We start from the raw sequence: 26,465 nt of genomic DNA, 5'->3' as shown, positions 1-26,465 counted from the left end.
CAAGAGAAACGTTGTTTCATATCCATTACATGCATGATAACGAGGTGAATTTTTTTTTTGACACAGAAGTTAGTTTATGATGAAATAATTTGCCGTATCGGTCTGCTTAAACAGTTTTCCCTTAGGAGTTACTTTATTTTGAGTGGGCGCGTCTTTGTCTAGTGGTTCTGACTCTTGCCTATCAAACAGAGGGTCGTGTGTTCGAATCCTAGCCATGGCGTGTTTTCCTTCAGCAAGAAATTTATCCACACTGTGCTGCACTCGACCCAGGTGAGGTAAATGGGTACCCGGCAGGATTAAATCCTTGAATGCTCGAGCGCCTAGGCAGCCCAGTTAAAGCCGGGTAATAATAGCAGGGCCCGCTGGGAGAACAGTTTTCGGAACGGAAGTGGCTGCCCTGGGTAAATATACCGCTATTATTATTATTATCTGGATCTTCTCTTACAGTATGTGTGTTATCATGATTATATATTAAGTTAGTTATTTTTTTTATTTGTACCTCGTCCGTATTCCTTGCTTCGGCAATGAGATCGGCAGCGAGTTGTTCCATTTTTCTTCCCATCTCTTGAAAGACTAATTTATGTTCCACCTAGTTTGTTATTGAGTAAGGAAAAAAGCAAGAACGTCATCCTTTTTGATGTAGAAAACTACACATAATCATACGTTATCATTATTATTTTTTATTGTTAGAAACAAACAGAGGATGAATTTGGTTGTTACCGAATGTACGTCATTTCGCCTTATATATTTTTTTTCCCAATTTATTATTCTTGCTCTTCTCCCCCCCCCCCCCTTCTCTCTCTCTCTCCCCTTGGAAAAACGTGGGGGTGCTGAACACCCCCGCTTCCCAGGGCCAAGTTTTTCTTCTTCTTAAAATACCATCTGTAGAGAATGAATACTGAGAAGTTTTCCTGTTGATATTGTTGTTGCACGAAAACAAGAACACGTGCGTCAGCTATTCCTGTTATGTTCTTGATCGTGCAAAAGGACAATGTAACTTACCAACACACCCTCACTCCCAACCTTGGGAGTGGGAGTGCTATGAACGCCTAGCTTAGCCGGGTAATATAGCAGCGCCTTGAGCACCTAACAAGGTGGATATGTGCGCAATATAAATACCCTATATTATTATTATTATTATTATTATAGACATCCCCGGACACATCCACCCTGGCCTGGCGCGCGCACTCAGACATGCAATCTTACACGTATACCGTGTTTACACTTAATCGGCTTTTGCATCGGCTCGCGGTTCTGAACCGCGAGCTGTAACAGTGTGTAAACGCAGTGCGAGATAAACCAAAAGCCGATTCTGCATCGGCTTTTGGTTCTGAACCAAAAGCCGATTAAGTGTAAACATGGTAATCATGGATATATAACTTACGTTGGCGCACACTTCATGTCTCATACACACACTCACATCCACCCACCACCACCACCATGACCACACAAACACAAACTCCCATACCCCACATCCGCGCGCACGCACACACTCACCTCGACATAACTGATTTTCTCGAGCGTCTTCGACAGCTGGAAAGCTTTGTCGATGGGGTCGCTGTAGGCTTGAGTCACATACGCAGGGGTGGCAAGGGCGCTGTATTTTTCAACCAGACCAATTGACTGAAGAAGGCTGTCGATCGTCCCTGCGCCAGAACCGCCGCCGTCATCGAACTTGGACTCGGGGATACGAGCACCGACATCGAGAAGTCTCTGTATAGTCATGGAAAAATAATGATTTCAATAACAGTAAGCCTAGTTAGTTTACAGACTACATAAATGTTAAAATCCAGCATCATGCTTCAATAGGCGATTTGTTCGGAAATCATTTATGATTAGAAACTTGCTCTTACGCCTAGCTATAGCCTAACCTTCAACTTTACCGTGTGTATAATATTTGATAATGACTTAAATACTAGTTTGGTCTATATCGCCAAAAGTTTATGTATGATCATAAAGTTTGCCGCAAGATCATGTAGGCGAGTAAAAAGGATTGCCTTCAAGAGGCATTGATTTGCGATCAATAACTGAAGAAAATTTCTAATTTAAACAGTACAGGTTCATGTATAGTTTTTATTTAAGAAGTAAAAAGGATATATGTGTTGGTAAAAAAAGTAAAGGTACACGCAATAAACGCGATTTAACTTACTTTCACTATTGAGTAATTATTTTTTTGAGCTGCTCTCATTATTGGAGTTAGGAGTGGATGAAAGTCACTGCCCTCACAGTGGCAATTGATGATGCGATCCCTGTCCTCTTCCGGCTGTCATGGCAACATATCAGAAGGAGAGAAGTACATAACAGTTTATCGATGTAGAAAAGACTAACTTTGCTGTGCAAATACTACACTCAATGAAAAAGGCCTGAATATGTAGCCTAGAGTCCCTGTCATTTCCTAGCGTACAGAAACAACAAGTTTATTTGTGGTGGTCCTGTGCTAAGACACACTTGTTGATAAAAGAAAGGTTTCAGTCCGGGTCTGTGCCTGCAGACTATTTACGACAATAGCTCTACGCTAATAACTAGTTTTCACACGCCTCAGCTGCGGATCAAAAAGGGGCAAAGGAGGCTACCCCCCTTCCATTTGGGGATTATCGTTTTTGTTTTACTTGTCTTCTACGAAAAAAATAGAGAGTAGTTACTTTAATTTTGTACTTCTTTTCAGCTTCTAAGTTCAGACCACTCCCCTGAAATATCGTATTGAGTTCAATAAGGTAGCAATGCCGCATTAATCATGTTAATTGCTCAAGCTATCTTTTTCTTTAAATCTGCCATGTACTGCGTATTTTAAAGTACATTTTACTAGTTGGATTTTTTTCCTAATCAGAGGTATCAATTTCATTAAAATCAAAACAAATCAATAACATTTATAATTAATTCTTCGTTTTCAAGCCTTTTGATTCATAATACTTTTTTGTAGTTTTGTATAGTCTTTTCTAGAAATATCAAATTAATTACCGAATCTCTCTTGAATTCTGACAAAAAGAAAAATAAATTAATTTCTTTTAAGTAAATCGAACCAGCATGTTTACTCTATATATCGTACATTGTGCAAAAAACAAAATTACATTCAGAAAGACCTTTAACCTAGGCATTCATGGGCAACGATGCCCCACCGGGAATGGAAGACATTGTTCACAGGTGCTGCATTATTAATTTTTAGCTTTGTTTTGATTTGTTTTTTTTCTCGCTCCGATAAAGAAGAAAAGTAGTTTCTTCGTATAAAACATGACCATGATAGTCACTTAGTTGTGATACATAAACAACCCCTCATTGTCACATAGTGCATAGTAGAAAAAATAATTGTATTGTATCAGAAACGTACTGATTCGGAAATCATACATTGCTCTTCATGAGACTATTGTTGTGATATTGATATTAATGTAGAGGTATTCCTATTTGTTGAAAATAAACTTTGTTATTTATGGAACTTTACCCTGAATTCGAAATCATGGATTTTGAACTTTGAATGCGACCTATAACTTGACTTGAAACGGCGAAACAGTGATAATAAGGAAGTAATTCCTTAAAAAGCTGTGTGCGCTATGAACGCCTAGCTTAGCCGGGTAATATAGGAGCGCCTTGAGCACCTAATTACAAGGTGGATATGTGCGCAATATAAATACCCTATATTATTATTATAGTATACATATAAGGATACATTGGATACTAAAAAATAAACGATGAATGAAAACTATCGGACGGCAATCTCAAACAGATGAATGCTGAGAGCAATTTTGAAACATTGAAATGAGGAATATCAGAATATGATGTGGCAATCGATTTCACAGGGAAGGCCCAGAATGTACAAAGTAAATATCTATTTTCTATTTTCAACGATTTCTTAGCCTTTGGAACAGCGAGCAAATTTGGAATCAGAAGATCTTAAACGTTGGGGAGGATGAAATGTCATCAACAAAATACGTTTATACTCTGGGGCAGAAGAAGCATACTGTGAGAAACTAACCATTACTTTTTTTAATTCGATTGGTAACCGATATGGTGAGGAAGTTGGAGGGGCGAGGGCATCCACACGGGCTGCATAAATTTTTCGTTATTGCTAGAGTTCAGATTGCAATCATACCACATACCATAGAGGTATTGATGGTTATTTCCTGAATTTAAAAGTGATTGAAATATTGGTGTTTATGAAGAAAATGTCCTTGAAAATGATCTGCTCATTGCTAGCGATTCATCAATCATGTCACATTGTCTTGCTACTTTAAAAAGGGAAAACTCTTATCATGTTTCTGGGTGAAGCATTGATGCTACATGTGCAACCTCCAGAACTAACACGATTATTCGACTTCAAATCCATGATATTTCTCTTCCAAAGCAAAGAGCGTAGACAATAATATCGAATACATGCGACCTTGGAAGATCACCACAAACGACAAAAATATGCTTTTTTAAACAATTTTTTTTGATAATCACCTTTTATTCACCGTTGCATCTCTTTTAATCAAACAGTGAGTTGCGACGCGCGATACTTAAGCAAAATAATAAAACATCCAGTTGTAATCTGCATTCAGAACTGGAACGTGAGGTATTACAGAATACAATTGTCTCATTGAAGCATGAATAATATTCACATGGCATGCATTTCGTGTTTTGAAAAAGGAGGGCCTTGCAGAAAATAAGCTTATTGGTAAGTAATTACAAAGACTGCTTGTAAAAGTATTTGGAGAAGTATGAGCACCAAAAAGATTAATACTTGATTGATTATTGGCATTCAAAGAAAACTAGTTGTTTAAAGGAGGAATGAACGAAAAGGTTGAAAGCGTGATGCATATATTGGTTATGAACATATATATAAAATATTAAGATGAAAAGGAGCAAGGGATAGGGAGGCTTCACCCCCCCCCCCACACACACACAAACACACCGATTCTTCAATACACTATACAAACAAAAAGCATTTAACAGTAAAAATAAAATAGCACGTTGTTTAACCCTAAATAGACTGGGCTATTTCGACGCATAAGAAGACGGGGGGGGGGGGGGGGGGGCTCATTCAGCCCCCCCCTTATGATCTCGGCCATCGATCGTGCGTTGCTCTAATTAAGTAAATGATGCCCCTAAAATTCTATTTTTTGGTTCACAGTCTCTTTACAAGAATTGTTGTACTTCGAAAAAGTTTCAACATCACATTCATTTGTTTACGTATTTTATTGTTTTTTAAATTTCCTATGTATCTCTTAGTTTTTTTGACTTTTTGTTTTTTATTGTTTTTTTTCAATGGAAATTGCTGGGGACTTTATTATGACCATAGACAAAATGAAATTAATAGATTTTTTTCAGTAAAAAGAAAAAATAAATGATACATTTATGAATTTCGACTAAAAACACTATTTGCATTGGATTTGTACACGAATTCACGTTTTTGAGCAATTTTGCGTCTGCATACACTTATGAAAAGTTGCGTAATTTAGAAACTGCGTACCCGGGGGTCGCAATTTAGGTCTCAAAAGTTGTGCGAGACTTGAAAGTAAAAAGTAAGCGAGGGACGCGGTCAAAAATTTTGCGAAAAATTTCCAGGGGGGGTGGGCTGAATCAGCCCCCAGTATTATTAGGGTTAAAGCCTGCCACTCTAACAACAAGTTGTTTAATCTTTTTTAGACAACTCGTTTAAAAAAAATTAAACAATAAAATTTTAAACAGCGTTTTTACAGTGTAAGAATATAAGTTATTGTGATTTGTTACATGGTCAGGCCTCCCACACGCTATCGGCTCAGCCCCCGCCCTACGTTCGAAACCCGACCCTGATATGTGGGGGAGGGGTAGTAGGGAGGAGACCATTATGCAGCAAAAAGACTGACCTTTTTCGTCGCATAATCGAGGATGCACTTGACAGCGTGTTCGAACTCCGTCTCTGCCGCCCGCAAGAGGGCGTCACCAACGTGCGCATCAATTAGTAATAATTCATTGAGGATAACTGCAGGAAAAACAATCATAACATACATTTTATCAATTTGAAAGATAAACAAAACAATGGCGAACGTAAAACGACTCCCGTGTATGTCTTGTGAAATTACAAACCTTTAAGCCCACTTATTGGCCTCATTTGGCGTACATTTGACGCATAAACTGCAAAGAACAGACTTTGCCATTTTCTCATTCGTGTCCTTTGAAAAAAAATATCCCTTGGAAATAGGTTCAAAGTTGTTTAACGATGGGTAGCAAAGTGTGACTCGAATATGTAACTGTAGCGATGCAATTCTTCAGCACACTTGACACTCAAAGCATTGATGACAGTCTGGGAACATGATTAAAACAATTTTCTTATTTACTTGCCATGGATTTATTGCAAGGGTAACAATGACCTACTGTACTTCAGAAGAAGGGTATTACTGCATTGTACGAATATAAAGTCTATCATCAATAGTAATAATAATGATAATGATAGTGGTGATGATAGTGATGATGATAACAATATTAATAAGGAAAAGAAAAATTAGTAAATAAACAAATATATAAATAAATACATAAGAAATAGGTAGAAATATAAATAAATAAATAAATAAATAATAAATAGATAGATATATGAATAGATAAATAAATACATAAATAAAATTAAAATAAATAAAAATAAATAAATAAACAAATAAAAATGGTAGGCTGTTACATTGAATATGACATGTATGAGTGCTTAGGACAGATAGGTATATAACGTCCGGTTTTGAATAGAATCCTACTCAAGTACACGCATTAAATGGGATTCATTGCATACAATGTTATGCAAGAATGATCATTCGTATCAACAATATATTACGCATTTTAACTGTCTCTTTTTAAAGTCTTCTCTGTTCTGCAATCTCCCATCAGTCTTTCAATTACATTTTTTTTTCTAATTTGATTTATTGCTGATATGTGCGCTATTTCGCGTGACTTTGTAGGCTAACTTTTACACGGTAAAAAAAAATCGTAATTTCAATGATGATTCCAGAGAAAAATAAGGCTTATGACGAATATTTTGCACGTGTGAAACAAAACTAAAACATGATAAGAATCACGAACTGTAATCACAGTCACGATTACAACAGCAATCATCATTCAATGAAGATTCAAGATTCACCTGTGAAAAGGCCCTTGGTAACTTGGTCATTTATCTCCGAATATGAGGAGGATTTCATGAAGCTATTTGTATAACGTCACGCATGACTTTTCTTTTTCACAGAACACGGTGTTTCACAATGTCTTCACAGTGGATTCCTCTCCAGTGTGTTCACATAGCGGTCTATGTCAGTAAATTATTCACACTGTGAAATACTCAATATTAATAGCATGAATACAGTTTTACATGTACATCTCGGCTGTAGGAGTGTTCAGAGTGTGTTCTCACAATTGAATTGTAAATTTTACTAGATACGCCTTATTAGGCCCCCTCATTTTTTTTTATTTTTTTTTTTTTTTGGGGGGAGGGGGGGGGGGCTTTTTTATTCGGCCACTGCAGGTTTATTATATTAGTTCATCAGTTTGTGTAAATGAGGCATGGTCGTTGTATATTACGGGTATCACCTAGGTCACATTCATCTGTACACCAGGAGCTGACACCAAACCGATACACCTTGACAAATGAGATTGAGAAAAAAGTGAAATTGAAAAAATAAAGAGCCAAAATATTCCTAAAGGGGCATCTTTAAAATATACGATTCATTTGTTTACACCAACGAAACTGACGGTAGTGTAATTATTATCTGATACCTCACCTATAAACCATGATTAATGAGATAGAAGTGAAAAAAAAATATTTTAACGGGGGGTTCATGATATATAGGTCGGTATACATAAACGTAAGATAACGGTTGTATAACAACGGGTACAATGTTGCTCGCATTTATTGTACACCTCAATCTGACTTTCATCTTATAATTCGTAATATACGAGATAGAAGTAAAAATAAAAAGGGGAACAAAATTACAATTATTATTAAATGGGGGCAGGTCAGTCGTTAGTACGTGTAAATGAAGCGTGATGGTTGTACACAAAGGGTGCTGTTTTCAACCTAATAATGATAATGACGAACAGATATTACCTGTATAAATTGCTTTAATCACGCAAAGTGGAATGGGTTTCCGCAACGTTTCCATCTCTACTGATTTTCGGTTCAATTCGCATCAGAGAACACGCGTTAGCCTCTCTCATAAACACTCCGCTTTTCTGAATGGATCCTGGAAAACTTTGCCCCCCCCCCCCTCCGAAAAAAGGGAAAATTTGTGTTTTTCATTTCCAAGCTTTGTCCGTATAATTGAACTGAATATAATGGTTATAACGTTAAAAGGCAGTGAGTTTAGTTTATCATGGTTCTTATTAGCTCGAAATATGCAAAGCATTGAGTGCAAAGGGCGTGACGGGATCTAGTGGGATATGAGTTAAACTGAATTTATTATCAAGTCCCACTAGCATGCATTCGTTTGTTAACACTTTAACATTATATATTATTTGGCAATTAGAGCTGACAGAAAAGCGACATGAAAAAAAAGTTTTTTAACTATTTTATATGAAATTTCATATATAATTATTCATAAACTGGTATCATCCTTTGTTCATTACATGTCTAAACAAGTATTTTTTATTGGTTATGTTTGTTTGATGCATAACTAATCCTTTTTCTTAATTAGTTAGCACTTTTGTTCATCATTCATCATGCCTGATATATCAAGCACGTAAGCCTTCGATACCATATCATCATCTTTCTAGTAAAAAGATGTGCAGAAGATGTCATTAACCCTAAAAGGACTGGGGGGGGGGGGCATTGCCCCACCCCCTCCTCGACGCTTCGCGCGATATTTCCGAAACGCAAAAGGTTTACAAAGTTTACAGAGACTTTGCCACATTGAGACCAATGTATTGTGTTCTTCCAACACCGATGTGTGTAATAGCACAATTTGATTTGATTCATTAGTTTCTTCTGTCTTCATATCATTCATATGACACATTTTTCATTACATAACAAACATTTATAGATGTGTGGTGTGAGGGTGTGTTCTGGTGTGGAGTGGTGTTTGGTATGGTGTAGGTTGGTCTGTTATAGTATGTGGTTTATTCCACAAATTCTTGACATGCTCAAAATGGTCTGAAACGTACTCAAATTTGACCACGGTTGATTTGGGGAATTTCGAAATTTTGACGTGCGCGTCGTGACCTTTGCATGACCTCTGATGACATGTCCTGATGACCTGTCACTACTATATTTTAATTCATCAATATCGGGGTGAACCTGCTTGAGGACCTTGTAGATGTAGATTCCCTTTTCCTGTGCCTTTTCTTGCCACCGCTCGGCCGGGGCGCCTTGATTGCTTTCTTGGAACCTTTTGACTTTTTTTTGAAGTCTTGCGCAACTTTAGAGACCAAAATCACGACAAACGGGTATGCCATCACGACGTCACATGACTTTTTACGAGGCAATGTCATGCCGAAAATGGCTCATTTTTATATTTTGTGTACAAAGTCTCCGGGAGGTGAAATTCATAAAATGGTGATTATTTTTCGTTCTAATTGGTCTGCTTAATTAATTTAGGGTTTAATTTAGTTGTTAAATGGTCTGTAATAATTTCCATTGATAAAAACAATGAAAAACAAGAGATGAAAAAACAAGGAAATACATAAGAAATTCTAAAAACCAAGAAATACATAAGGAAATATTGGCTTTCGCATTTTTTTTTTCGTGGAAACCTTTACATTAGATTACAAAGATGACATCTGCAAAAAAAAAGAGAAAATTTGAAGTGAAATAGGGTGTTAAATATGCAAATAATATTTTTCATTAATAAATTTGCATATTTTATTAATAATAATACAAAATGATTATTTTCAGATATTTTTTTAATACTGGCTTGTAGTTTATGTGTTGAAGAATGTGCGTGCCAAATTTCGGCGCGTTCGCGCGAACGGCGGCCGAGATCAGATGGGGGACCATCTTGCCCCCCCCCCCCCCAGTCCTCAATACATCTCAAATAGCCCGGTCCTTTTAGGGTTAAGGTCCTTGTCACACGTGAATCTTGAATCATCATTAGTGATGATAGCAGGCGTTTGTGATTCTAATCATGTTCTAGTTTGGAGGTTGGTTTCACACGTGCTAAAAATTTGTCATTAGCCTAATTATTCACTGGAATCGTCATTCAAAATACATTTTTTTTACCGTGTGAAAGGGCGGTTAGTTCTTGAATGAAGTTGACGTATTATTGCCGATAACGGCATTTGTAGAAACTAAACACTGCAGTATAGAATTGCCGGTGAACAAACAGAAGTAAATCCATACACTCCTTGGACAAAAATAGTCATATTAATAATAATAATGATAATAATTATTATAAGAGGCATTTATATAGCGCCATCTATCTAGAAATATTCTATTCCGAGGCGCGTTATTATTATTATGTCAACTGGCATAAAATAGCATCCACTTTGTAGTTGGTTGAAAAATAATACAATTTTTGCAAATATTGTTTTAGCAGGTTGATTCATTTGCCTGTGCATTTTGTTTATCATACAAGCAAGCGTTTGAACACGTTTAGTCACAAACGGGGGGGGGGGGGGGTCCATATTTGTGGTTGCACTACTTTCAGACCCCCCCCCTATCAATGCCACATTGTAATGCCAGTGCTTCTAACCATTGTAAGGTCGTTGGATCAAATATAGTTTAGATTTCTTCACTGAACAATATACCTCAGTCACATTTGTTCTACGGCGCGGTGGCCGTACGGCGAGAGGAAAACAGCCTTTTTAACATTTTTGTACCAGCTCCATGTAGGTGGTTTGAATAAGAATAAACAAAACGGCTGTTTTCGACTGACCCTATGGCCGCCGTAGAGCAAATGTGACTGAGGTATTATGGAGAGAGTGTCTTTTCATCTGGGAAGTCTTGCGCTGGATTGTAACAATACCATTATACTACTATGAAAGAGTCATCTACATCTGTCCCTCAACCTATGGTACCCAAACAAAATACAATAATGGTTCTTAGAAATCAGTAACTTTAATGAAATGCCTGCTAGCAAGGTAAGATATCTTGATCAACAAATAAGAGAACCACTAGCGTACCTACGAGGGGGGGGGGGGCAGTCTGCCCCCCTGACGAGCCACAACCCATGCAAAGTACGTATCCCTGCCCCCCTGATGAGCTTGAAATACCTTTTTTGCCCCCCTGACGAGCTTGAAGACCTTTTTTTTTTTTTTTTTGCTTGTCACATTTTTTTTCTGGTAAAAAAATCCTTTATTTGTGATTGAAGACCTTTTTTTTTTTTTTTTTGCTTGTCAATTTTTTTGGCGGACGGTTTTGCCTTCCCTGTGGAAAATCTTAGGTACGCCACTGAAGAGAACCCCATTCTGCTTTTGAAGAAATGTCAGTACAAACTAGAATTCAATAGTGAAGAATTTACCCTTACTTAATCGATCAACATCTTGATAGATCACTAGAAATATAGATCACTAGAAAAAAAGATCACTAGAATATGAATGATGTGTAATTGATGTATCAAATATTCAGAACATTATAATGAAAATATATCTCAATTATGATATCAAATCAGAGAATAAAATGTATCCAAAGATTTAGTTATGGCGGAAAAAAATAACTTAAATCTCCCCAATAATTTTGACAGCATGAGAAAGTGATAATAATTTGTAATGCATATAAAATCATTGGAAACCACTATAATTAAACCCGGCAAAGTTAACATGCAAAACTGTCAAATAAATATTCGACGCGATCCGCGCGCAGAAAATATTGAACTTTTTTCCCTCTTTTGCCTTCCTCCCTTTTTCGAACCATGGATCGACGCCCCCCGGGGGGGGGGGGGGGCACTTACATTGACGAGTGGATACCATGCGCGACCAAGAAAACACGTAAAAATGATGTCTTTTTCAAGATAGGGCACGTTACGTACGTAACGTGATAAGGGTGTCAAAAACACAAAAAATAATGAAAAAAGGGTATCTATTTCGCTAGGAAAGCTACGTGTTTAGGGTCACATTTGCGGGGATGATAAAACAAAATTAAAATGTTGTATAAAGGATGTCCTTTTTGCCCCAACACTACGTGTTTAGAGTCCCGATTTGCGCGAGGTGAGGAAGGTGGGACCTTACTAAACCAAATGGTGTGTAAATTAGGTAAAAACGACGACTGACGGACCGTGACACAACAATAAAATATACTTGTTTACGGGTTCATTTCAGGGAATACTTGCCAATAAGAGTATTGTTTTGTTTCCAATACTTGTTAAGGGTAGGGTTTCAGACGCCAATACTTGTTAAGGGGTGCATTTTCAGAACATGGAAAATACGTGTTTAGGGTGCTTTTCGAGACCCCGTGGTCGCGCATGGTATCCACTCGTCAATGGAAGTGGCCCCCCCCCCCCCCCCCCGTGCGACGCCCCTGAAATTGTAATGTCATATGGTGGTATTTTGATAAGTCATTTTAATAGGTCCCTCATGAAAAGGACAGGGGAATTAATCACATTATCACACTAATATATATTCACTTTAAATATGCCCAGTTGACACTTGCACACATTGTCATGATTGTGGTGCCAGCATTGCCCCGCATTGATGCGTGCCAGTGCGGGACACTTTATGGCACGACTTGGCTATATCAGTTCACGCATTAATGTCCCGACACGTTCACGACATGTTTGCGCATCGTGTACCTATCCGCAAGCTGGCACGCATAGTTCGCGCATTGGCCCGCATGAGTGCGTGCCCATGCGCAAACTATGCGGGATCCACGATGCGTGAAAGTGTCAACCGAGCTATATAGTATATATATAACCCAAGTGGTTTCTAACGTGTGGGAATGAGGAAAGTGGTTAAAATGAGGTAAACATGGTGAAAAGGAATAATTTACCTTCTCATGACTAATGTTTACAATCATCGTATCATGAAAGGCAGCTAAGCAAGATATATCGGCCTATACGTAGCTCACCTTGTCATGTTTTTCGACAAAAGCGATGATATTAGAATAACATTCACAATTCGACTTGCATGATAACGTATCTCGCCATGCATGCCATGTCGACAATCAACTTTAACAAGTGGACTTTGGAAAATAACAAAATCTCGCCAAGTCGATATATGATGGGTTATAAGTCGACGGGAAAGAAAATCTCTCCATCACCATCAAGTAAATGACACGTTTAAACATCTGTTTAGAAAGGGATATTAAAAAAAAAAAATAAAACCATTTCATGTTACGCAAGATCCAAATAACGCACAGTATTTACCCATCGACTAACCTTGCTCCATAATGGTACGAGGACAGAGCTCTTTCGTACGAATCCACACGTTTCATTTTAGTCCTTCCCTTCAACTTTCAATTGATTTCCCTGTAATAGACCCTGCATCTTTAAACATTAAAAACCGAAACATTTAACAAAATCCCAATCTGATGCGAGATCCTTGAATAGAGTGTTTGTTTGCTAGACTTCCACTCTAATAAGCAATAATCGAAAATGGTAAACTACCGACTCGTGAGAGAGTGTGTAACACCTAACTTCCCAAAACCATCGTATATAAAAATATAGGGAGGAATGGAAGTTGACGACGATGGCGGCGGCGAATCGTAGCGTTTATCATATAAAATAATTAAACAGAAAAAGTGAAATGACAAATAAACTTAATTGAACTCAAATTAACCGAAGTGGCTACAGAACCCCCCACAAAAAATAAAAGAAATAACAATAACACAACTTAAAAACTGACAGATATTATGGTAGCCGAGTAGATCATGAGTTCTAAATACCGTAATGCAGACCCATGGGGCGATCGGTGGGATATTTTCTATTCTGTATTTCGAATTTATAATATAGAAGGGAAAATATGTTTCCAGAGAGCGACATTATTTTAAAAAGCGTTTGAAAACTTTTGGGAGAAGGGTAGAAAATATATCTCAAACTATACCTATGTGTTTTTTTGGTGTGATTTGCTTTGCTCGATTCACCTAAACGCACTTAAAAACCTGACAAATTTTGTCAATGATACTTTGGGTGCACATAACAAATGCAAACATATCAATAATAGAAAAATCTATAACGCATGCCTTCATCATAGTGCATCATTGTCAATCGTCTGATAGTTGAACGGCGAGACACACACAGGGAAAGAATGGAAGGCAGGGGCCCGTAGAAAATTCGTATTATTGTGTTCTATATATAAGCATTATAGCACAGTATAAAAAAGGTGTTTTTTTAATAAAAAGGGGAAAATATTACATAGTGGTATACAAGAACCACTGAACTCATAAACAGACATCACTGCCTTTGTAATGTGCAGTAAAATATATTATTGAAAATAGGAACACCGCTCATCGCCTTCCTCTCTCTCTACATGTACATGTGCATATATATGCACATGTCCCTTTCTCTCTCTCCAGTGGCGTACCTAGGATTTTCCACAGGGGGGGGGGGGGGGCAAAACCGTCCGCCAAATAAAAGGTCTTCAATCACAAATAAAGGATTTTGTACCAGAAAAAAATTTGACAAGCAAAAAAAAAAAGTCTTCAAGCTCGTCAAGGGGGGGGGGGGGCAAAAAAGGTCTTTCAAGCTCGTCAGGGGGCAGGGATACGTCCTTTGCATGGGTTGTGGCTCGTCAGGGGGGCAGACTGCCCCCCCTGCACCCCCCCCCCCACGTAGGTACGGTAGTGTCTATCTCTCCCTGTCCCCCCTCCCCCTCTCTCTCTCTTTCACTCTATCTATGTGTGCATCTCGCTCTATCTCTCTGGTTTGTTTTCACTCATGAGCAGGAGTATTAAAAAAATTCATGTGAGAAAATCACATAGATTTATCACGGAGCATGCTCAAGGACTTAGCGATGATAGCAACTCCAATTAAGTAGCAGAGCAGAGGAAACTATCGTGTGAAAAGGTCCATGCATTCAAAGTCAAACTTAATTCCTGTTGCTTAATGTATATACCGTTTGTAGCGGTCTCATCTCATAATATATATATATATATATATGTGTATGTATAGATATATATATATATATATATATATATATATATGTATGTATAGATATATATATATATATTACGTGTTGAAAAGGTTAAGGGCCTTAAATTTGAATGATGTATTACTTGAAAGGTATATACTTAAGCGTGCCCCATTCCAAAATGAATCTGACATATCTCCGGCGTATGCAATACACTTAGCTCTATCAAACAAAAACAATAAAGTTTTTGAGGAGTGGCGCCATGTCAGTATTTACGATGAATCTGTGATAACGAACAGGAAGCGCAGGGGCTGCGGCACCCTAAAAAATGCCGTCTGGCTTTCATCCCTATCCCCACCACTGCCAACATTTGCCTGCAAAAACTCTTAATATTCCGCATTTATATAGCGTCGTATAAAGACGTCTCTAAGCGCTGTACAGATATATTATTACCCCGGTCATCGGATCCTGGCATGCCCGCATACAATGTACAGGGGCGGATCCAGCTTTTTATAAAGGGGGGGGTTGGGGTGGTATGCGAGGGAGCGTAGCGACCGAGTCCAAGGAGCGAGCGAGGGGGGAGGGTGTGGGAGGGGGGGCACTCGACCAAAAAAGTGGTAGGGGTGTGCCGCGGGCGAGACAAAAAACGGGGGCCTTGGAGCGGGCGAATTGTAAAAAGGAGGGTCCTCGGAACGGGCTTCGGAACTACCAGGGGCGTCGATCCATTTTTCAGATTGGGGGGGCAAAATCATTAACGTTTCAAAGGCGCTTGATCGTATAAGACACCCATCCACACCCCACACACACACACGCACACACACACACACACACATATATATGACTCATGAGACAAAGACACGTATCTCACCAACAAATTAATGCGAGCGCGAAGCGCGAGCTGATTTTTTTTAGCATACTGACAGGAAAAGCGTGCTTGTTTCGGGCTGTTTGTAACTCATGAGGAGGATACATATCTCACTACACAGATAGTACGAGTGCCGAGAGTGAGCTGAAATTTCTTTATATTCTGACCTGAAAGCTTGATATTCTAAGCATATTTGGTACTAATGATTAAGATTGGTATATAAAATAAGAATAGATGCGAGCTCGAAGCGCGAGCTGAAAATTTTGATATTTCGATCTGAAAAAAAATGACAGTTTAATGGAAGTTTTTGATAAAGAACAAGATATATATCCAAGAAAATATGATTGCCAATCGGAGCAGGAGTTCTTTTTAAGCTTAAAACTGAAAATGGGACATTTACATTCACCTATTTCATCATGAAAATATGGGTTTTTGCTACAGAAATGATGCGAGCGCGAAGCGCGAGCTAAAATTTTTTATATTCCAATCTGAAAAGCGGACATTTTGAGCACGATTTTAAATAAAGAACGAGTTGTGTATCTCAATCTCGCTTGCTGAACATTACAATCTTTTTTTTTTTTGGTGTATCCGGAATTATTGGGGGGGGGGCAAAATGGTATGTTTGCCCCCCCAATATTTTCATTGGTGGGGCGATCGCCCCCCCCCTGCCCCCCCAGGATCGACGCCTCTGGAACTACAAATGTTTGTGAAAACGGGGGTCCTTGGAACGGGTCGCCTGCGTGCGAGTGCGTATGCATCCCTATGGAACGTGCATGCAGCTAGCCCGGCGGCACGACTGACGGGCGCGCTAGCACAGAGGCGATGGTCGGACAGCGAGCTGCGGCCGCTTTTCACCAAAATTGCGACCGGAACGGCGTACCGGAAAATATGCGAAGCCCTGGAGCGGATTTTTTTTTTCTTTTTTCTCGAGAAGAAGAAAATGCTATGCTTTGGAGCGGCAATCTTTGTTCTTTTTCTCAATAAGACAAAAATGCTATGCCTCGGAACGGAAATTTGAGTGTAAAAATGGGGGTCCCCTCCGCGGCACATACCCACTATGCATTATATACTGAGTGCCCCCCCCCCCCCCCGGGGTGTCCCCCCTCCCACAGTAGGGAAAATTTTTGAAAATCTGTGTGTGAAAATGGCGTTTTCTTGCATCTAAAACACCACTCTTTTTGGTATAGAGGTCGTTGCCAAATTAACCCCCATGAAAATTTGTAAAATTAAGTTGCATTTTCCTGCAATGTAAGGCCAGTTAACAACACAGATACAAAGAATTGGGGACCTTGGAATAAGCACTGTTAGCCTAATACTTTTATTATGAACAGCTTGTCACTGATACTCACTGGCAAATCTCAGTCAAATATGATGGACTGGCAGAAGAGACGCCTTGGATGTTTCTGTACAAATCCCTGAACTATGACTCTGGGATGTGACATTTGTTCGCCCACCCCCCCCCCCCCTCCCCCAAAAAGAAATAATAATAATAATAATAATAATAATAACAATAATAAATGAAATAAATACATAGAAATAGAATAAAATAAAATTACAAGTTTAGAAAAAAAGATAAGATTAAAAAAAATGGTCCCCGGATTTTTTTTTGGGGGGGGGTTGCAACCCCCCCAACCCCCCCTCTAGATCCGCTTCTGATGTATGCACTTCTATACTCCCTAGGGAGCATTCCAACAAGAGTTCCAAGACTCTATTGCTAGGCATACTACATAGGCTTTCGCATCCTACCAGGTACCCATTTAACACATGGGTGGAGAATGGAAAATTGGGGATTGACGCTAGGCCAGGGATTCGAACACGCGTTCCTCAGATTACAAGGCGAGAGTCAGAACCGCTACACCACGACGCTTCCACGACAGCAAGTGTTTCTTTAAGTGAATGAAATGCTTCCATGACGTCAAACCTTTAGAATGATCAAATTAGAGAAGACGATTCCACCCCCTCCCCTTGGCTGATTTAAAGTTAGAGTTATCTAATAGTCATGACTTATATCATGGTAGTGTGTGATCAAAAGCTGGCGGCAATATGAAGCCTACCTCTAATTTCTAAACTCCTAGTTGTACATACCAAGAATGGTGATAACGATAATAAAACAAAAATAGTTATTTGACAGAGTAATATCATGGACCTACTTTGGTCATATCAACAGCAGAAATAATGATTTATTTATTTGTTTATTCATGTATTCATTTGTTCATTCATTTATCTATTCACGTATTTATTTGTGATATTTTCACAGGGTGGCACATATCACCAACTTGATGGTCTTCCATGTGGCCCTGTTAGCAAAAAAGAGCAACAAATATAATTATTGATAATAATAGGCAAGGGACAAACAAGATATAATGCATAATAGTAGTATATAATTTGTACAGGCACAACATGTATGCAAACATGTTATAAGAAAATCATTGGTATCCTTGGGACTTATGTTCATTTGATAATCAACTTTGACAATTTGAATCAAATTTGTGAATTTAGATTTTGAAGGTAGAACATAACCTAACAATGAATTAGATTGAAAGAGAAATTACCAAATATCAAAAGTGGGAGAAGGATTACCAGTCAACACTGATCAACGATTTCTATTTAATATTTCATTTTTTTCACTACACTTTGATTGATCAAGAGACCGCTGAAAAATGATATATAGACATTGTACCATGTACAAAAAATTAGATTTACATATGCATAATTATATATCCTTGGAATTATTTTACACCTCATCTGCAGATACCATAGATTTTAGATTGTATTTAAAACTAAAAAGATAAAAAGTAGATGACATATAAATAGAACTTTCAAGTTGGTTCTATACTGTAAAAGGGCTGTGTTTGTACGTATCTGTCCTAAATTTAGGCTTTCTCAATGTATCCTTTACATCATTTCTTGTAAAATGATCATGTAACGAGCTGACATGTTGTAGAATATTCTTTTAGTATGTTAGGGCCATATCATACATGTATTTATACACCATCACTGCATATCATGATCACATTAGAAACTAATATAGACGGAAATCATGATAACAGCGATAGGGATTGGTGATAATTGGGAAAATGGGCCAATATACATGTTAAAGTGCTAGAGAGAAAAATACCTCTATTGATTTCAATAATCGGCGGTACCAAAATAAAACAGTTTTGTTTGAAAAAAGGTGTTTTTTACAAATCACTGGCCAGTTGATAAATAAAAGGAACGGACTGGAAAGACGGTGGCCTCAGTCTATCCTCACTCGGAAATATCTTTAAAAAAAAAAAGAATTTGACCTTGTCCTCGTGGTACTATTCGCAAATACGTAACAAAGGAAAAACAGGTTTTCGGGGCGTTCATGAGAGACGTGTTTGTTCCGAAAGGTGTACAATACCTTAATGTTAAACGCATCAAGGTATTATACGCAGAGAAGATTAGGTGTGAGAAGGGTTTTGAATTCAGTCGGTCTTCAATATCCTAGTATACCCAATTTTATTTACTTCCAAAGAAATATGTATATACTGTATAATAAGTAAACAAGCATATGACTAAACCAATCAATAAACAAATAATCAATCTGAAGAAAAACTCTCCAATTATTTACCTTTATGGTTAGAGTTTACAAAATTATTGTACATGGGATAATTATTTATTGCAATATCCTAACCGTCCTTTCACACGGAAAAAAAAATCGTAATTTGAAAGATGATTCCAGTGAAAAATAAGGCTAATGACGAATTTTAGCACATGTGAAACGAAACTGGAATCACAAACGCTAATCACAATCACGAATTCAAATTCTACTCCGGAGGTGAATTCCAGTTAAGTTTCACTCAAATTACGGTACGAATTTTAAGTGTTAAAGGATTGACCGCCAAAACATCTTTTGGGGGCGGAGATTGCGTGTCCTTTCAAGCACTTCCGGAGATAATACAATTGCCATGCTCTCATCGTCGATGCAGTGCTTTGATTGACAAGTCATCAAGGGCATATCCACATTCGCTCGGGAATTCAATTCAAATCACATTTTTCGAGTGAGCGTGTGAAAGGTCCGATGATTGTACATACGAATTGCAATCATCAATACAATGATGATTCAAGATCCACGTGTGAAAAGGCCCTAAGAAAACCCAATATCATAAAAGTAATCCTTTATTACTGCTGTGATATTCAATCATTCATATCAATGCTGAAGGATACGTCCTAAAAATAAACGTGTATATATAAACAAATATACAATCTCGAATTTCGGTTTTGAATCATTATAATTCATTTTCATTTGCTTTCAATTGAGGTTGGAGTGTCAATAAGCCAGTGCATAGTTCCAGTGTCCACTCTGCGTATGATCACAAGATTTGCGCATGATCAGAGGAAGTTCATTGGTACCAAAGTGGCACATGGTTGTTTAAAATTTAATGAGATAAGTGCGTACTTTGATGTCTTGATTATTCATATATTATTTTGAACTGTGTTTATCTTTTACATCCACAAAAAAACAATGCGTCCACGAACGACTGGTATTTCAGTTTGTCAGGTACATTGTACATGCTATAATATGCATAATAGTATAATGTATAAGGCATGATTACGTAATATTTTGCTTTGAAATCTGCCTATAATAATGAAATAAATCAAAGGTAATTTGACCAAAATAGTCCATGAAGTAACTACGAACTGGTCTATTCACTCCGATGTGGTATCACGTATCAAAGCCCGTCATTTCTGTTGATAACTTGCCGATATTATTTTCATTGTTAATACCTTCTCATTTATTACATCCCACTCTGCGCCTTTTAGAGCATTCCATTTTATATTTTCATAATGTGCTAGTGGTTGTAATGATTATGCATAATAATGAAACTCTCATAAACATTTATGGAGGGAATATCTAAACAATTAATGAGTTAATGATCTAGCAAAGTGATAATATTATGTAATAAGAAGGGGTCATGATAATGGGACTGAAGCAATAAAACGGTTTGTCGATGCTACACTCTAAAAAATTAATAATTGAAAGATTGGAGGAGTGTCAGCCTTTTCTAGATGCTGCATTTACAACTTTAAATGGTTCGACCAATACTTAACTTGTTGGATTCAGCTTAAAGTTTGTGTCAGGTCGGATATAACATTTTTGATAATATGTTGTCTCTCCCCAACCTTTTAATTGTTGAGTTAAGATTTTACTTTGTAGAGTGTAGGGGCTGGAAAATTATCATTCAAAATTCATTTATCAATACCCGTGAAAAAGGGTTTAATAAAAATGTTGGTCTAAAAAATGACTGAATCATTCAACGTTTTATGTCAAAGAAATGCTGGTTACCTTTACACCTATATCGCGCTCATAAACACATAACTTCAATTCATTCCACCGTAATCTATGCAATCACGTATTCATAATTTTCTTTTTTATTATCATTATTCTCGTTTTTTCATCAACAAAGTAAAGACGAATGATAAACAACCAAGTTTGAAAGCAGAAAGGTATTTTGATATTGAGAAACATAATTTTTTTTTATTATTCAACCAGGATTAGAACCTTATAAAGTTGGGTTTTATATATATCATTTTATTAATAGGCAATACTAGTACTTTTTTTTTCATTTCGAAAAAGTGACACCAAATGGTAACACTGCCAATTCGTCTACTCACCTCATGGTCTACCTTCATTTAGTTTAATGCAATTCCGTCCATCAACATTTCGTTTAACAACCATTTGCTCCTATAACCACTTGGTCTAATCATCACTTCGTCTAATCACCAGTTGATCTAGTATGACCATTTCGTCTCATAAGCAGTTGGTGTAATACTCGTTTTATTTTCATTAATTTTACCCAAATAATCAAGGAGTACATGCTATTTGAATGGAATAATTTCAAATTTATGTGATATTTATGTAATCATTTGCTTCATTATGTAGCTAATTTTTGTTGTTGCTCGAAATCAATTTGCGCTCGAATAATCAATTTGTCCTTATTCCCATATACGCCCTAGATTCTGGCCATAGGGCACATTTCAGGCTTGCAACAAAGTTTGGTCAAAACCAATTTCAAGATTCCAGGATATGCCACTAAATTTCGGAGAAATTTAGGATTCGCGCTTAGGGATCTGTTAGCTGTGGAAACCCTGTACATCTTAGTCATCCCTCACTCACGATAAATTACGAAAATCACATGCTCGTAAGCAGGTTTCTTACAGGGGAGACAAGCAGTGTAAAAAAAATCGAAGAAACCTGAAAAAGTGGTCCGTAGCTAGTTACGGGAAAGCTTTGCCATTTTCTAAAGTAATGTTGAAGAATTTCATTAACTTTCATGCACACTTTTTGGAGAAATTTGTGGAAACTGTATATTTATGTATTTATTCATTTGTTTGTTTATTTATTTATTTGTTTTCTTTATTTTATACCGCATGGTAGGCCTGTACAGTTATGCAAAACTGTTTTCCCAAAGGCGCCCTGCAGTTTAACAAATAACTCAACATCATCATGATCATAGCAATTTTAAGTATGTAACAACAAATTAAGTAAAACAGGATACATTATACATATAGAGTGAATCAACAAGTATCATGATGGAATCATTACATCAAGTTATTCAGTGTAATTACATGCTTGGCAGCCAGAATCTTAATGATTTACAGGGTTTTTTTTAATTCACAAAGGGACGTGCATTTTTGTATATCACAAGAGAGCGAATTAAATAAGACGGCAGCAACACATTCAAAAAAAAATTATTTTATAATATTTATAATATTTGAAGGGGACATTGTTCAGAATACACTAACCCAAACCCCCTCCTCTCTCTCTCTCTCTCTTCCCTGCTGCTAGTCTGCAGGCACAGACCCTTTGTGCATAATGCAGGGTAGTTAGACTTGATGTACTGTACTGATAGTTTGGCGTCTAGTCTTCATTTGAGACCAAGAATAAATGGTTAGAGTGTAAAATATGAGTCCGGGCTTGCAGACTCCATATGGCAATGAACCCCACTCAAAACCGACCCATGGAAGATACCAAAAGAACTGTATGAAATATGAATACACAGATTAATAAAAATAAATATATATACATGCATTATATATGTATATATATATTTATACATACATAAACAAACAAGTAGAAATTAGTGTAACTTCATGCACGACAGAGCTGTTTCGTAGGAACAGCAAGAACGCTGCTTCCACTCTTCAGGTAAATTTCTACTTGTTTGTTTATTGCTCCTATGTAGTCGAGCACTCTTAACATAGTGTTTTGCACTATTCATATGTGGATTATATATATATATATATATATATATAAATAAACAAATAAAATAAATAAATAGATAGATAAATGAATAAATAAGAAAAATAACATGGTAACATGCTGCTAATTATATGATGTTAACAACCGCAGTTTTCCACCTGTTAATTTCTACACAACTTCTCCTGATGTAAGCGAATCTGATTGAACTACGAGAATGTAAAGTGAAGTTACAATAGGTCAATAGTTTTATATTGCTTAAGTAATATATTGTGCAAAAAACTGCATGAAATTAGGTTTTTGCCTTGAACTCTCCTTAAACAGTTGGTAGAATATGTTAGCGAAAATTTTGGCATATTTAATAAATATCTGCAGAAATATATTCGTTTGTACAATCAATGGCAAATTCAAAGTCAATTGTATGATGAGTCACAAAGGCCCCTGATGCGTCAGGTTTGAAGCCGCTTCCGACGCCGGCTTTCAGTTGGAGCCGCCTTCACACCTGCAATTTGAAGCCGACTCGAGACCACTATACCCCCTGATATACATGGTCTGAAGCCTGGAATAGTGTGTCTAAACTTAAGTCGGCTTCACATCGCCTTTTCACGTTACCGTAATCTTCTTGTCAATATTTTATTTTCTTGCACTGTTCATTAGCTATAAGTTATACCTGAGTCCACAAGGGGTTATACACTTATCATTTACAGGACTGAAGCCGGCTTGTAGCCGCTTTCAAAGTACATCCAGAGGTGGACTCGGTCCGAGCCGGCGTCAGTTAGGTTAAATAAAAGAGGGGGGGGGGGTGAAACCGCCCCCGACGGCGACCTCAGTCCTTTTTCGATGTATGTGTATCTCCACCCCAAGTCACATTCTCCTCTTTGTGAAACAACCATACTAATCTTAGAAATTCTGGGGGTGTTTCACAAAGATATAAGTATGACTCAGAGACGCACTAAAATGCCGTCATGTACATGATGCAACGCGCAGTCTTATTGATCAATGCGCCGTAATGCGCGCCCTCTTGGCATAATCTGGCCAATATACCGTGTTTACACTTGATCAGCTTTTGGTTCAGAACCAATAGCCCGATGCAGAATTGGCTTTTGGTTTGCGTTTACACGTTGTTACAGCTCGCGGTTCAGAACCGCGAGCCGATGCAAAATCATGAAATGATACGCACACCAACAATATACGTCATAATAAAGACAACGCTGGATCAGTGCGCTTACAATTACGTCACAATGGTAAAGTAAATTAAATGCGCACACATTGCCGATGCAGAATCGGCTTTCTGTTTACACGTAGTAAAAAAGCCGATTCTGCATCGGCTGGCGGTTCTGAACCTACTACTTTGGTGGTGCAAATTGCCGGTTCTGAACCGCGAGCCGATGCAAGTTACTCGCGTTTACACGCTATGAAAAAGCCGATTCAAAAGCCGATTTAGTGTAAACACGGTATAAGTCGTGCTTTTTAGATCGCCGCAACTAGGCATTTAAGTGCGACTCTGATTCAAACTTGAATATTTGTGAAACCCTAATTCTTACCTACGTAACCTTCCATGATAGCAATCTGCATTGCTGTATATCCAGATTCATTCCGATCGTTGACGTCAAATCCAAGTTCATTACGATTCGCCAACAGCACCTTCAGAGTTGCCACATCACCGTTCTCCGCTGCCTGGAAAAACGCATCCTTACCGCTGAGTTGTTCGGTGCCGCCAGCCGGTTGTTCAACAAGTTCGGTTCCTTCTTTCATGTCATCCATAGTCTATCATCCTTCGTAAGACTAGATGTCCAGTCAACAACTACACATCATCGCTTATTAGAGGATCACCCGAATAATTAAAGCTACAAAACCACACTGTCTAGCATGGGGAATTACCAAAAATAGTATGAATGTGGAAAATTATACAGATAGAGATGTTACCAGTTTCAGGAACAATGGGAGCATTCCAACTATTATAGGTTCACCGACGATCCATCGAAGAGATGAATAGGAAGGACGGTCTGATCTCATGTTGGGCTCGTTGGTGAATGCACTCAAGCGCTGCAACAAACCAGCAAACCTCATCGATGCAGAGAATGCCTAGCGGTACTTTGAACATCGAGTTCGGCAGAGAGATGGCGTTCTACCATATCCATGGTATTAGAGTATGCACCTAAGCTTAAAGGGATGGTCCGAGCTGAACATATTTATATCTAAATAAATAGAGTAAAATTCACAGAGCAAAATGCTGAAAATTTCATCAAAATCGGATAACAAATAATGAAGTTATTGAATTTTAAAGTTTATCAATATTTTGTGAAAATAGTTATATACACATCGTCATGAATATTCATTAGGTGGGCTGATGATGTCACATCCCCACTTTCCCTTTTCATATGTTATTACATGAAATCAAAATTGTTTCATTTTTTCATAAAGGTGTAAATCACGTGTCTCAATTTTGATGATATAAGCAGGGGCCGCGGAACGGTTTTCAAAGTGGGGGGGGGGGCTGAGCCAAAAGTGGGGGGGGGGGGCTGACCATGCTAAAAATCACAATCATATGGTAAATTTTACGTTTTTGTACACGGTTTTGGAAAAAAAAATGGGGGGGGGGGCTGAAGCCCCCCCAGCCCCCCCCCCCCCCCGGTTCCGCGGCCCCTGATAAGTTGCGGCATTAAATAACTAATGTACTTAATCAGTTGTCAATCAAATTGTTTTAGTTCTTGGTAGACAAATTTTGAATAAACCTAATTTCATATGATAAAATACAAAAGAACAAGTGGGGATATGACATCATCAGCCCAACTAATGAATATTAATGAAGACATGCCTAGAACTGTTTTACAGGAGTAATGCAAATCTTTAAAATTCAACAACTTCGTTATTTGTTATCCGATTTTGATCAAATTTTCAGCATTTTGCTTTGTGAATTTTACTCTTTATTGAGTTATAAATATATCCAGCATGGACCTTCCTTTAAAGTAATCGCATTATGCAGTATGATTCTTGTAGCGATTACTTCAACAATACTTGTATTGTAGGAATCAAGGTTTGGGGCGTGTAAACTCCTTTGGATGTAGGTTAGATATATCGGGGTCTTGGGGACACTTGATCCTGAAAATGCCCCAACCAAAGAAAAATAGGAAAAAAAATGATAAAGGTACATTTACCCAGGGTAGCCACTTCAGTTCCGAAAACTGTTCTCCCAGCGGGCCCTGCTATATTATTACCCGGCTAAGCTAGGCTACCTATTCGGTGCACACAGCTTTTTTGAGGAATTACTTCCTGCCGGTACCCATTTACCTCACCTGGGTCGAGTGCAGCACACTGTGGATGAATTCCTTGCTGAAAGAAAGGGTGCAATGTGCAATGATCTTCCGAATAATATGTGAAAATCCCTCAAAATGATATCTCAAAATTGCAATTTCGTTTGGAAAATGTCAGAATGTTTACTTTCTCTCAACT

General features: G+C 37.8%; 1 protein-coding gene across 1 annotated transcript in view; it reads right to left on the bottom strand.

Moving 5' to 3' along the window:
* Positions 1-24,776, bottom strand: part of LOC129267347 (short transient receptor potential channel 4-like) — a 37,959-nt gene extending 13,183 nt beyond the window's left edge. Inside the window, exons 1-5 of the mRNA XM_064103229.1 lie at positions 24,557-24,776; positions 5,820-5,935; positions 2,150-2,263; positions 1,498-1,713; positions 500-589 (exon numbers count right to left, since the gene is read on the bottom strand). Of these exons, the coding sequence (XP_063959299.1) occupies positions 500-589; positions 1,498-1,713; positions 2,150-2,263; positions 5,820-5,935; positions 24,557-24,776 (756 nt within the window). The remainder of the gene's footprint in view (positions 1-499; positions 590-1,497; positions 1,714-2,149; positions 2,264-5,819; positions 5,936-24,556) is intronic.
* Positions 24,777-26,465: the final 1,689 nt, after the last annotated feature.

Source organism: Lytechinus pictus, chromosome 8 (genome assembly GCF_037042905.1).
Source record: "Lytechinus pictus isolate F3 Inbred chromosome 8, Lp3.0, whole genome shotgun sequence".
In the NCBI taxonomy this organism is placed as follows: domain Eukaryota; kingdom Metazoa; phylum Echinodermata; class Echinoidea; order Temnopleuroida; family Toxopneustidae; genus Lytechinus; species Lytechinus pictus.
The sequence above is the reverse complement of the archived record's forward strand: the minus strand, read 5'-3'. Positions and strand labels throughout refer to the sequence as shown.